The 14,790-nt window shown below is 52.8% G+C and overlaps 1 protein-coding gene across 5 annotated transcripts in view; it reads right to left on the reverse strand.

Annotated features, from left to right (window-relative positions):
- The window catches only part of LOC137571110 (uridine-cytidine kinase-like 1), a 190,396-nt gene that overhangs the window by 96,557 nt on the left and 79,049 nt on the right, over window positions 1–14,790 (reverse strand). For 4 of the 5 annotated variants that reach the window (XM_068279810.1, XM_068279809.1, XM_068279808.1 and 1 more), the window contains exon 8: window positions 1,192–1,211. In XM_068279810.1, the coding sequence (XP_068135911.1) occupies window positions 1,192–1,211 (20 nt within the window). Of the gene's footprint in view, window positions 1–1,191; window positions 1,212–5,352; window positions 5,370–14,790 lie in introns of all 5 variants that reach the window. The other variant, XM_068279807.1, reaches the window with a different exon arrangement.

Raw genomic sequence — 14,790 nt, forward strand, 5'->3', positions numbered from 1 at the left:
CCTTTCTATGGACACCAGTTCAGAAGTATGGAGAACATCAGATCCCGGAGGATCATCATCTCATGCTTTTCTATGGACACCAGTTCAGAATATGGAGAACATTAGAACCTGGAGGATCATCATCTCATGCTTTTCTATGGACCCCAGTTCAAAAGTGCGGAGAACATCAGATCCTGGAAGATCATCATCTCATGCTTTTCTATGGACACCAGTTCAGAATATGGAGAGCATCAGATCCCAGTGGATCATCATCCCATGCTTTTCTATGGACACCAGTTCAGAATATGGAGAACATCAGATCCTGGTGGATCATCATCTCATGCCTTTCTATGGACACCAGTTCAGAAGTATGGAGAACATCAGATCCCGGAGGATCATCATCTCATGCCTTTCTATAGACACCAGTTCAGAAGTATGGAGAACATCAGATCCTGGTGGATCATCATCTCATGCCTTTCTATGGACACCAGTTCAGAAGTATGGAGAGCATCAGATCCTGGTGGATCATCATCCCATGCTTTTCTATGGACACCAGTTCAGAAGTATGGAGAACATCAGATCCCAGAGGATCATCATCTCATGCTTTTCTATGGACACCAGTTCAGAAGTATGGAGAACATCAGATCCTGGTGGATCGTCATCCCATGCTTTTCTATGGACACCAGTTCAGAAGTATGGAGAACATCAGATCCCAGAGGATCATCATCTCATGCTTTTCTATGGACACCAGTTCAGAAGTATGGAGAACATCAGATCCCGGAGGATCATCATCTCATGCTTTTCTATAGACACCAGTTTAGAAGTATGGAGAACATCAGATCCTGGTGGATCGTCATCTCGTGCTTTTCTTTGGACACCAGTTCAGAAGTATGGAGAACATCAGATCCCAGAGGATCATCATCTCATGCTTTTCTATGGACACCAGTTCAGAAGTATGGAGAACATCAGATCCCGGAGGATCATCATCTCATGCTTTTCTATGGACACCAGTCTAGAACAGTTCCCAAGTACAATTCTGCTAAAGATTTGCTTGGTGTCCATAAAATACTTCCATCCACAAGATTCCCAGTAAGGAGAATTCACTGGAGGTCTCTGTAAATCCCACAGAATGAGGACTGTGAATTAGTGGCACCACATGCATGCATGCTACAAACACAGCCACACACGTGCTGGAAACATCACACAGCTCACATGTCCCAACGTTGCATCCTCTGCAGGGTGGTGGCAGAGCCCACAGATGGTGAAGAGATGGAGTCATGGAGGCACCGGACAGAGGACAGGATGGAGCAGAAATAGGAGTTAGCACTGGAGAACGTGACCAAAGTGCAGACAGCAGGTGCTGATCTTGTGTAGCAGAACTTATGGAGAAACGTTTAGTTCATTTGGCCAGCTTACGGATTTGTAAGGCTCAGATTGGATGCAATCCCGTTCAGCTTCAGCGCATGACCATCACCAGTAGATTATAAGTCTACAAACCCGACCAAATCGGTGACCTGTTTCTCCACCAGAGCTGCTACACACAAGCAGCACTGACCAGAAATTATATTTTAGTTGTACATGAAACCTAGTCCACAGACATCACACTTTGGAGAAAATAGTCGCAACATCCCGGTGCTCTATACAAGGCAGATCTATTAAATAACGTATACACTTTATACAAAGTCCCTTTCTCATCCTTTTGGGTTGTATGTTTCCTCCTCATTCTCGGGTCCTACACCAGAGCAGGGCCAATGACACACCACTGGTCTCTGTGAAGTCCCAGTCCTGTTCTCAAGAACTCCTTCAAGCAGGTAGAACGCTCTTGCTTGCATTTAGCACAGGGTGTAAAGGCAACAGAAGGTTGAACAGAAAGAATCAGAATTCGGCTTGGCAGTTGCTTAATAGACACAGACAACACGATACAAGGACAGACAGTTTAATTACAGATGAAGGACAGGATAGGAGAAAGTGGTGAACAGGGTGAGAAGTGTTCATTTTCAGCTCTGTGCTGTAATGCTTTCAAGTGCTAGCAGCTCTACCATGGTTCCGCATTAAAGGGAACCTGAGACAAAACAAGTTCATACTTACCTGGGGCTTCCTTAAACCCCTTGAGGCTGCTCAGTCCCTCGTCGTCTCCTCGGTGGTAGGGATGGTTGGAAATGCCAATTTCCGATTCTGCGGTAAATCCGCATTCTGCCCTTGTCAATTACCGATTCCGCTTTCCGCTACCAATTTCTGCATTCCAATGTGGAATTTCCGCCGGAAATCGTGGAAATTCCGCCCGACTTTAACATCGAATTTCTCAAAAACTATAAGGTCTTTTTGAAAACTTTTTTTTTCATCTTGTTCAGGACATTCTGTTTAATAAACCCTGAACATTTGGTGTTTCTAGGACTTACATGGGCTTTGCTATTAACAGCTAAAGTCTGCGAAATTTTCCTGTAATGTAAATGCAGAAAATAGGCAGATGCAGATTTTCTGCATTTTACATTACAGTAAAAATCCGCAGACTTTTGCGGTTAATAGCAAAGCCCCCTTAAGTCCTAGAAACACCAATTTTTCAGGGTTTATTAAACAGAATGTCCTGAACAAGATGCAAAAACTTTTTTCAAAAAGACCTTATAGTTTTTGAGAAATCCGATGTTAAAGTCGGGCGGAATTTCCGCGATTTTTCCGGCGGAAATCCGCCTAACGAACTTGCATTACCGATTTCCGCATTCCGATGCGGAAATGCAATTTCCGATCGGAATTTCGGAAATTGCATTTCCGCGGAATCCGAATGAGCATCCCTACTCGGTGTTTCCTGTCCCGCGCTGGATGTCACGATAACCTGGCTGAGGCGTGCTTAGTCCCGTTCTCCACTCTAAATAGATTATAGTACAATGCTTAGATGTTCCATGTCTGGAGGGTGTTATACATCTCATTGACCATCTCTAGAAGTCAGGTCCTGTTCTCTTCTCTAAATAATGGAATTATGGAACAATGCTCGGATGTGGATGTCTGGAGGGTGTTATACATCTCACTGACCATCTCTAGAAGTCAGGTCCTGTTCTCTTCTCTAAATAATGGAATTATGGAACAATGCTCGGATGTGGATGTCTGGAGGGTGTTATACATCTCACTGACCATCTCTAGAAGTCAGGTCCTGTTCTCTTTTCTAAATAAAGAAATTATGGAACAATGCTCGGATGTGGATGTCTGGAGGGTATTATACATCTCATCAGAGCTGGGACAGGGTCCTCCAGCACCCAAGGCTGAGACACCAAAGTGCGCCCCTCCAACCCTCCCACCCCAGCTGTCACACACTGATTGCTATTAGACTAAGAGGTGCCACAGGGCCCACAACCTCCTCAACACCTTAATATCTAGTTATCTGGCTTGCAGTCACTGCTACGTATCCCTTTTCTTATTTCTTTCTGCTTCATACACAATTAAGAATGACAGCTGAATGAATTGTGCACCCCCTCCTACATGCGCCCCGAGGCTGGAGCCTCTCCAGCCTATGCCTCGGCCCGGCCCTGCATCTCATTGACCATCTCTAGAAGTCATATGTCTCATTCTACTCTCTAAATAAAGAGATTATGGAACGATGCTCGGATGTTGGATGTCTGGAGGGTGTTACACATCTCACTGACCATCTCTAGAAGTCATATGTCCTGTTCTCTTCTCTAAATAAAGAGATTATGGAAAGATACTCGGATGTTGCTTGTCTGGAGGGTGTTACACATCTCAGTGACCATCTCTAGAATCATATGTCCTGTTCTTTTATCTATATAGAGAGATTATGGAACGATGCTCGGATGTTGGATGTCTGGGGGAGGGTTAGGCATCAGGTAAGGGCTAATGTTGGAGGATGGTTAGGCATCAGGTAGGGCTATGGTACGGTTGATGTTGGGGATAGGTTAGGAAGCGGTCGATGTTGGGGGATCGGTTAGGAAGCGGTCGATGTTGGGGGATCGGTTAGGAAGCGGTTGATGTTGGGGGATCGGTTAGGAAACGGTTGATGTTGGGGGATCGGTTAGGAAGCGGTCGATGTTGGGGGATCGGTTAGGAAGCGGTTGATGTTGGGGGATAGGTTAGGAAGCGGTTGATGTTGGGGATAGGTTAGGAAGCAGTTGATGTTGGGGGATAGGTTAGGAAGCGGTTGATGTTGGGGATAGGTTAGGAAGCGGTTGATGTTGGGGGATCGGTTAGGAAGCGGTCGATGTTGGGGGATCGGTTAGGAAGCGGTTGATGTTGGGGGATCGGTTAGGAAGCAGTTGATGTTGGGGATAGGTTAGGAAGCAGTTGATGTTGGGGATAGGTTAGGAAGCAGCTGATGTTGGATAACGATCAGGTAAAGGGATGTGTGAAGTATGGAGATTTAGGGAAGAGGAAATGAAGGAGATGTAGTACTCAATGTTGCACACAGCACTGACATACATGATACGTGTGATTTTACAAGCATTACATACACAGTCATACAAGTATCTCATAGAATGCAGTGATAATGGTGTCATTCTGGTAAACCCCTTACCCATTCTTCTCTCTCGGGACTGTGGTGGTGAGATCTCTGCCCTCAGAGTTCCCAGCTCTGTACACCTGCTGTACTCATGCATACGGTAGGGGCAATGCAGGAGGACAGAGGAGTCCAGAACACCAGAGGCAGAGACATGTCATAGCAAGGAAATGAGCAGCGCTACTTAAAAACAGACAAGTGCCTACCTGCAAAAGAGTGCAAGCCCCACTTGTGGGGTCGAATACACACCGAGCATACACACGACCTGTCTACCACTAGAGGAGGATGTTGGTTTCCTGTAACAGCTTGCATGCAACCTATTAAGTACTCGTCCCTCCCACTGCGAAGAAGTCAATCCTCCATGGGAGGGGCCTAACACTAACTAAATCCTAACCTATGTATATACATAGCCTGGGTGCGGCTAATCAAATAAAATCGAAAATTGAAAATTGCGCAAAAGTTGGATCAGCGCAACACTAGGCCACCTCCGAATGGCCTCCGTCAGAGATGCGCTGAGCCCCCCCAGGAACTACAAACGCACCTTGAACCCTTGCTATGTACTAATTTAATTCGTTTTTGGTCAGCTGCTCCCACTTAACAGCCATGCTTTTGGTGTATATGCAGAGCTTCTGCTTGGGTTCAAGGTGCGTTTGTTGTTCCTGGGGGGGCTCAGCGCATCTCTGATGGAGGCCATTCGGAGGCGGCCTGGTGTTGCGCTGATCCACCTTTTGCGCAGAGACATGTCATCACCGCCGAGACAAAGAGATGATTTCCTGCCCCCCCCCCCTGACATCGCCTCGGTGTACAGTCACCATCACGGCGGGGTTCCCCTCCAGCCCCCCTCCCCCAGCCAGGATCACTCCCCATAGTCCTACCTTACAGTGCTCTCCCGCTGTCACACCCGGGGGTTAGAGGTCACAGCACACGGGGGGGATCACACATGTTAGGAAGAAAGAAAAGGAAAGACACCATGACACTGCTGATCAGTTATAGGTGGAGTCACATGCTGGGAGGCGGAGTCATGCAATATACATCACAGGAAGTGATCAGCTGATGTCATGTGACACAGACAGCAACTAAAGTCTGACAGTGGATCCAACCTTTCCCTTATCTTCTACACTGCTAAAACATGCCTCGCCTGGAGCTGGCCTGTAGAGGAACCTCCCCTTCTGCCGCTACACAGACAACGGTGACTAAACCCGTCTACAGGGGCTACTGCCTGCTATGGTTATACCCTCACCGCCCCCTCCAGCCCCTCACTTCTACTGTACCATCCATCCAGTCTACCCTTCCCCACAGTACAACCCAACCTATCACCACATCCTCATGGTACAGTCCATCCTGTCTCCTCCCCCTCCTCACAGTACAGTCCATCCTATCTCCTCCTCCTCATGGTACAGACCATCCTGTCTCGCCATCATCATGGAACACTCCATCCCTCATGGTACAGTCCATCCTCATGGTACAGTCCATCCTGTCTCCTTCCCCTCCTCACAGTACAGTCCATCCTGTGTCCTCCCCCTCCTCACAGTACAGTCCATCCTATCTCCTACTCCTCATGGTACAGTCCATCCTGTCTCCTCCCCCTCCTCACAGTACAGTCTATCCTGTCTCCTCCTCCTCATGGTACAGTCCATCCTGTCTCGCCATCGTCATGGAACACTCCATCCCTCATGGTACAGTCCATCCTCATGGTACAGTCCATCCTGTCTCCTCCCCCTCCTCACAGTACAGTCCATCCTGTCTCCTCCCCCTCCTCACAGTACAGTCCATTCTATCTCCTCCTCCTCATGGTACAGACCATCCTGTCTTGCCATCGTCATGGAACACTCCATCCCTCATGGTACAGTCCATCCCTCATGGTACAGTCCATCCTGTCTCCTCCCCCTCCTCACAGTACAGTCCATTCTGTCTCCCCCCTCCTCACAGTACAGTCCATCCTATCTCCTCCTCCTCATGGTACAGACCATCCTGTCTCGCCATCGTCATGGAACACTACATCCCTCATGGTACAGTCCATCCTCATGGTACAATCCATACTGTCTCCTCACCATCCTCACAGTACAGTCCATCCTATCTCCTCCTCACAGTACAGTCCATCCTGTCTCCCCCTCCTCACAGTACAGTCCATCCTATCTCCTCATGGTACAGTCCATCCTGTCTCCTCCCCCTCCTCACAGTACAGTCCATCCTATCCTACAATTCATCCGGTTTCCCCATCCTCATGGTACACTACATCCCTCACAGTACAATCCATCCTGTCTCCTCCTCACAGTAAAGTCCATCCTATCTCCTCCTCCTCATGGTGTAGTCCATTCTGTCTCGCTTTCGTCATGGTACAGTTCATCCTGTCTCCCCCTCCTCATAGTATAGTCCATCCTGTCTTCCCATCCTCATGCTACAGTAAATCCTGTCTCATGGTACAGTCCATCCTGTCTCCTCTCCCTCCTCACAGTACAGTCCATCCTGTCTCCTCCTCTTTATAGTACAATCCAGCCTGTCTCCTCCCCTCTCACAGTACAATCCATCCTGTCTCCTCCCCCCTCACAGTACAGTCCATCCTGTCTCCTCCCCCCTCACAGTACAGTCCATCCTGTCTCCTCTCCCCTCCTCACAGTACAGTCCATCCTGTCTCCTCTCCCCTCCTCACAGTACAGTCCATCCTGTCTCCTCCCCCCTCCTCACAGTACAGTCCATCCTGTCTCCTCCCCTCTCACAGTACAATCCATCCTGTCTCCTCTCCCCTCCTCACAGTACAGTCCATCCTGTCTCCTCCTCCTCAGAGTACAATCCATCCTGTCTCCTCTCCCCTCCTCACAGTACAGTCCATCCTGTCTCCTCCCCCCTCACAGTACAGTCCATCCTGTCTCCTCTCCCCTCCTCACAGTACAGTCCATCCTGTCTCCTCCTCCTCACAGTACAGTCCATCCTGTCTCCTCCTCCTCACAGTACAGTCCATCCTGTCCCCTCCTCCTCACTGTACAGTCCATCCTGTCTCCTCCCCCCTCACAGTACAGTCCATCCTGTCTCCTCTCCCTCCTCACAGTACAGTCCAACCTGTCTCCTCCTCCTCACGGTACAATCCATCCTGTCTCCTCTCCCCTCCTCACAGTACAGTCCATCCTGTCTCCTCCCCCCTCACAGTACAGTCCATCCTGTCTCCTCCTCCCTCACAGTACAGTCCATCCTGTCTCCTCTCCCCTCCTCACAGTACAGTCCATCCTGTCTCCTCCCCCCTCACAGTACAGTCCATCCTGTCTCCTCCCCCCTCACAGTACAATCCATCCTGTCTCCTCCCCCCTCACAGTACAGTCCAACCTGTCTCCTCCCCCCTCACAGTACAGTCCATCCTGTCTCCTCTCCCCTCCTCACAGTACAGTCCATCCTGTCTCCTCTCCCTCCTCACAGTACAGTCCATCCGGTCTCCTCTCCCTCCTCACAGTACAATCCATCCTGTCTCCTCTCCCCTCCTCACAGTACAGTCCATCCTGTCTCCTCCCCCCTCACAGTACAGTCCATCCTGTCTCCTCTCCGCTCCTCACAGTACAGTCCATCCTGTCTCCTCCCCCCTCACAGTACAGTCCATCCTGTCTCCTCCTCCTCACAGTACAGCCCATCCTGTCCCCTCCTCCTCACAGTACAGTCCATCCTGTCTCCTCCCCCCTCACAGTACAGTCCATCCTGTCTCCTCTCCCCTCCTCACAGTACAGTCCATCCTGTCTCCTCCTCCTCACAGTATAGTCCATCCTGTCTCCTCTCCCCTCACAGTACAGTCCATCCTGTCTCCTCCCCCCTCACAGTACAGTCCATCCTGTCTCCTCCCCCCTCCTCACAGTACAGTCCATCCTGTCTCCTCCCCCCTCACAGTACAGTCCATCCTGTCTCCTCCCCCCTCACAGTACAGTCCATCCTGTCTCCTCCCCCCTCCTCACAGTACAGTCCATCCTGTCTCCTCCTCCTCACAGTACAGTCCATCCTGTCTCCTCCCCCCTCACAGTACAATCCATCCTGTCTCCTCCCCCCTCACAGTACAGTCCATCCTGTCTCCTCCCCCCTCACAGTACAGTCCATCCTGTCTCCTCCCCCCTCACAGTACAGTCCATCCTGTCTCCTCTCCCCTCCTCACAGTACAGTCCATCCTGTCTCCTCTCCCCTCACAGTACAGTCCATCCTGTCTCCTCCCCCCTCACAGTACAATCCATCCTGTCTCATCTCCCCTCCTCACAGTACAGTCCATCCTGTCTCCTCTCCCCTCACAGTACAGTCCTACCTGTCTCCTCCCCCCTCACAGTACAATCCATCCTGTCTCCTCTCCCCTCCTCACAGTACAGTCCATCCTGTCTCCTCCCCCCTCACAGTACAGTCCATCCTGTCTCCTCCCCCCTCACAGTACAGTCCATCCTGTCTCCTCTCCCCTCACAGTACAGTCCATCATGTCTCCTCCCCCCTCACAGTACAGTCCATCCTGTCTCCTCCTCCTCACAGTACAGTCCATCCTGTCTCCTCTCCCCTCCTCACAGTACAGTCCATCCTGTCTCCTCCCCCCTCACAGTTCAGTCCATCCTGTCTCCTCCCCCCTCACAGTACAGTCCATCCTGTCTCCTCCCCCCTCACAGTACAATCCATCCTGTCTCCTCCCCCCTCACAGTACAGTCCATCCTGTCTCCTCCTCCTCACAGTACAGTCCATCCTGTCTCCTCCCCCCTCACAGTACAATCCATCCTGTCTCCTCCCCCCTCACAGTACAGTCCATCCTGTCTCCTCCCCCCTCACAGTACAGTCCATCCTGTCTCCTCCCCCCTCACAGTACAGTCCATCCTGTCTCCTCTCCCCTCCTCACAGTACAGTCCATCCTGTCTCCTCTCCCCTCACAGTACAGTCCATCCTGTCTCCTCCCCCCTCACAGTACAATCCATCCTGTCTCCTCTCCCCTCCTCACAGTACAGTCCATCCTGTCTCCTCTCCCCTCACAGTACAGTCCATCCTGTCTCCTCCCCCCTCACAGTACAGTCCATCCTGTCTCCTCCCCCCTCACAGTACAGTCCATCCTGTCTCCTCCCCCCTCCTCACAGTACAGTCCATCCTGTCTCCTCCTCCTCACAGTACAGTCCATCCTGTCTCCTCCCCCCTCACAGTACAATCCATCCTGTCTCCTCCCCCCTCACAGTACAGTCCATCCTGTCTCCTCCCCCCTCACAGTACAGTCCATCCTGTCTCCTCCCCCCTCACAGTACAGTCCATCCTGTCTCCTCTCCCCTCCTCACAGTACAGTCCATCCTGTCTCCTCTCCCCTCACAGTACAGTCCATCCTGTCTCCTCCCCCCTCACAGTACAATCCATCCTGTCTCATCTCCCCTCCTCACAGTACAGTCCATCCTGTCTCCTCTCCCCTCACAGTACAGTCCATCCTGTCTCCTCCCCCCTCACAGTACAATCCATCCTGTCTCCTCTCCCCTCCTCACAGTACAGTCCATCCTGTCTCCTCCCCCCTCACAGTACAGTCCATCCTGTCTCCTCCCCCCTCACAGTACAGTCCATCCTGTCTCCTCTCCCCTCACAGTACAGTCCATCCTGTCTCCTCCCCCCTCACAGTACAATCCATCCTGTCTCCTCCTCCTCACAGTACAGTCCATCCTGTCTCCTCTCCCCTCCTCACAGTACAGTCCATCCTGTCTCCTCCCCCCTCACAGTTCAGTCCATCCTGTCTCCTCCCCCCTCACAGTACAGTCCATCCTGTCTCCTCCCCCCTCACAGTACAATCCATCCTGTCTCCTCCCCCCTCACAGTACAGTCCATCCTGTCTCCTCCTCCTCACAGTACAGTCCATCCTGTCTCCTCCCCCCTCACAGTACAATCCATCCTGTCTCCTCCCCCCTCACAGTACAGTCCATCCTGTCTCCTCCCCCCTCACAGTACAGTCCATCCTGTCTCCTCCCCCCTCACAGTACAGTCCATCCTGTCTCCTCTCCCCTCCTCACAGTACAGTCCATCCTGTCTCCTCTCCCCTCACAGTACAGTCCATCCTGTCTCCTCCCCCCTCACAGTACAATCCATCCTGTCTCCTCTCCCCTCCTCACAGTACAGTCCATCCTGTCTCCTCTCCCCTCACAGTACAGTCCATCCTGTCTCCTCCCCCCTCACAGTACAGTCCATCCTGTCTCCTCCCCCCTCACAGTACAGTCCATCCTGTCTCCTCTCCCCTCACAGTACAGTCCATCATGTCTCCTCCCCCCTCACAGTACAGTCCATCCTGTCTCCTCCTCCTCACAGTACAGTCCATCCTGTCTCCTCTCCCCTCCTCACAGTACAGTCCATCCTGTCTCCTCCCCCCTCACAGTTCAGTCCATCCTGTCTCCTCCCCCTCACAGTACAGTCCATCCTGTCCCCTCCCCCCTCACAGTACAATCCATCCTGTCTCCTCTCCCCTCCTCACAGTACAGTCCATCCTGTCTCCTCTCCCCTCACAGTACAGTCCATCCTGTCTCCTCCCCCCTCACAGTACAGTCCATCCTGTCTCCTCCCCCCTCACAGTACAGTCCATCCTGTCTCCTCTCCCCTCACAGTACAGTCCATCCTGTCTCCTCCCCCCTCACAGTTCAGTCCATCCTGTCTCCTCCCCCCTCACAGTACAGTCCATCCTGTCTCCTCCCCCCTCACAGTACAATCCATCCTGTCTCCTCCCCCCTCACAGTACAGTCCATCCTGTCTCCTCCTCCTCACAGTACAGTCCATCCTGTCTCCTCCCCCCTCACAGTACAATCCATCCTGTCTCCTCCCCCCTCACAGTACAGTCCATCCTGTCTCCTCCCCCCTCACAGTACAGTCCATCCTGTCTCCTCCCCCCTCACAGTACAGTCCATCCTGTCTCCTCTCCCCTCCTCACAGTACAGTCCATCCTGTCTCCTCTCCCCTCACAGTACAGTCCATCCTGTCTCCTCCCCCCTCACAGTACAATCCATCCTGTCTCCTCTCCCCTCCTCACAGTACAGTCCATCCTGTCTCCTCTCCCCTCACAGTACAGTCCATCCTGTCTCCTCCCCCCTCACAGTACAGTCCATCCTGTCTCCTCCCCCCTCACAGTACAGTCCATCCTGTCTCCTCTCCCCTCACAGTACAGTCCATCATGTCTCCTCCCCCCTCACAGTACAGTCCATCCTGTCTCCTCCTCCTCACAGTACAGTCCATCCTGTCTCCTCTCCCCTCCTCACAGTACAGTCCATCCTGTCTCCTCCCCCCTCACAGTTCAGTCCATCCTGTCTCCTCCCCCTCACAGTACAGTCCATCCTGTCCCCTCCCCCCTCACAGTACAATCCATCCTGTCTCCTCTCCCCTCCTCACAGTACAGTCCATCCTGTCTCCTCTCCCCTCACAGTACAGTCCATCCTGTCTCCTCCCCCCTCACAGTACAGTCCATCCTGTCTCCTCCCCCCTCACAGTACAGTCCATCCTGTCTCCTCTCCCCTCACAGTACAGTCCATCCTGTCTCCTCCCCCCTCACAGTACAGTCCATCCTGTCTCCTCCTCCTCACAGTACAGTCCATCCTGTCTCCTCTCCCCTCCTCACAGTACAGTCCATCCTGTCTCCTCCCCCTCACAGTTCAGTCCATCCTGTCTCCTCCCCCCTCACAGTACAGTCCATCCTGTCTCCTCCCCCCTCACAGTACAATCCATCCTGTCTCCTACCCCCTCACAGTACAGTCCATCCTGTCTCCTCTCCCCTCCTCACAGTACAGTCCATCCTGTCTCCTCTCCCCTCCTCACAGTACAGTCCATCCTGTCTCCTCCTCATAGTACAGTCCATCCTGTCTCCTCCCCCCTCCTCACAGTACAGTCCATCCTGTCTCCTCCCCTCTCACAGTACAGTCCATCCGGTCTCCTCCCCTCTCACAGTACAGTCCATCCGGTCTCCTCTCCCTCCTCACAGTACAGTCCATCCTGTCTCCTCCCCCTTCACAGTACAATCCATCCTGTCTCCTCCCCTCTCACAGTACAATCCATCCGGTCTCCTCCCCCCTCACAGTACAGTCCATCCTGTCTCCTCCCCCCTCACAGTACAGTCCATCCTGTCTCCTCTCCCTCCTCAGTACAGTCCAACCAGTCTCCTCTCCCTCCTCACAGTACAGTCCATCCTGTCTCCTCCCCCCTCACAGTACAATCCATCCTGTCTCCTCCCCTCTCACAGTACAATCCATCCTGTCTCCTCCCCCCTCACAGTACAGTCCATCCTGTCTCCTCCTCCTCACAGTACAGTCCATCCTGTCTCCTCTCCCCTCCTCACAGTACAGTCCATCCTGTCTCCTCCCCCCTCACAGTACAGTCCATCCTGTCTCCTCTCCCCTCCTCACAGTACAATCCATCCTGTCTCCTCCCCCCTCACAGTCCAGTCCATCCTGTCTCCTCTCCCCTCCTCACAGTACAGTCCATCCTGTCTCCTCTCCCCTCACAGTACAATCCATCCTGTCTCCTCCCCCCTCACAGTACAGTCCATCCTGTCTCCTCTCCCCTCCTCACAGTACAGTCCATCCTGTCTCCTCCTCCTCACAGTACAATCCATCCTGTCTCCTCCACTCTCACAGTACAATCCATTCTGTCTCCTCCCCCCTCACAGTACAGTCCATCCTGTCTCCTCCCCCCTCACAGTACAGTCCATCCTGTCTCCTCTCCCCTCCTCACAGTACAGTCCATCCTGTCTCCTCCTCCTTATAGTACAGTCCATCCGGTCTCCTCTCCCTCCTCACAGTACAGTCCATCCTGTCTCCTCCCCCCTCCTCACAGTACAGTCCATCCTGTCTCCTCTCCCTCACAGTACAGTCCATCCTGTCTCCTCTCCCTCCTCACAGTACAGTCCATCCTGTCTCCTCTCCCTCCTCACAGTACAGTCCATCCTGTCTCCTCTCCCTCCTCACAGTACAGTCCATCCTGTCTCCTCTCCCTCCTCACAGTACAGTCCATCCTGTCTCCTCTCCCTCCTCACAGTACAGTCCATCCTGTCTCCTCTCCCTCCTCACAGTACAGTCCATCCTGTCTCCTCCCCCCTCACAGTACAGTCCATCCTGTCTCCTCCCCCCTCACAGTACAGTCCATCCTGTCTCCTCTCCCTCCTCACAGTACAGTCCAACCTGTCTCCTCTCCCTCCTCACAGTACAGTCCATCCTGTCTCCTCCCCCCTCACAGTACAATCCATCCTGTCTCCTCCCCTCTCACAGTACAATCCATCCTGTCTCCTCCCCCCTCACAGTACAGTCCATCCTGTCTCCTCCCCCCTCACAGTACAGTCCATCCTGTCTCCTCTCCCCTCCTCACAGTACAGTCCATCCTGTCTCCTCTCCCCTCCTCACAGTACAGTCCATCCTGTCTCCTCCCCCCTCACAGTACAGTCCATCCTGTCTCCTCCCCCCTCATAGTACAGTCCATCCTGTCTCCTCTCCCTCCTTACAGTACAGTCCAACCTGTCTCCTCTCCCTCCTCACAGTACAGTCCATCCTGTCTCCTCCCCCCTCACAGTACAATCCATCCTGTCTCCTCCCCTCTCACAGTACAATCCATCCTGTCTCCTCCCCCCTCACAGTACAGTCCATCCTGTCTCCTCCCCCCTCACAGTACAGTCCATCCTGTCTCCTCTCCCCTCCTCACAGTACAATCCATCCTGTCTCCTCTCCCCTCACAGTACAGTCCATCCTGTCTCCTCCCCCCTCACAGTACAGTCCATCCTGTCTCCTCCTCCTCACAGTACAGTCCATCCTGTCTCCTCTCCCTCCTCACAGTACAGTCCATCCTGTCTCCTCCCCCTTCACAGTACAATCCATCCTGTCTCCTCCCCCCTCACAGTACAGTCCATCCTGTCTCCTCCTCCTCACAGTACAGTCCATCCTGTCTCCTCTCCCCTCTTCACAGTACAGTCCATCCTGTCTCCTCTCCCCTCCTCACAGTACAGTCCATCCTGTCTCCTCCCCCCTCACAGTACAGTCCATCCTGTCTCCTCTCCCCTCCTCACAGTACAGTCCATCCTGTCTCCTCCCCCCTCACAGTACAGTCCATCCTGTCTCCTCCCCCTCACAGTACAGTCCATCCTGTCTCCTCTCCCTCCTCACAGTACAGTCCAACCTGTCTCCTCTCCCTCCTCACAGTACAGTCCATCCTGTCTCCTCCCCCCTCACAGTACAATCCATCCTGTCTCCTCCCCTCTCACAGTACAATCCATCCTGTCCCCTCCCCCCTCACAGTACAGTCCATCCTGTCTCCTCCCCCCTCACAGTACAGTCCATCCTGTCTCCTCTCCCCTCCTCACAGTACAATCCATCCTGTCTCCTCTC

Source organism: Hyperolius riggenbachi, chromosome 4, assembly GCF_040937935.1.
Source record: "Hyperolius riggenbachi isolate aHypRig1 chromosome 4, aHypRig1.pri, whole genome shotgun sequence".
Classification (NCBI taxonomy): Eukaryota; Metazoa; Chordata; class Amphibia; order Anura; family Hyperoliidae; genus Hyperolius; species Hyperolius riggenbachi.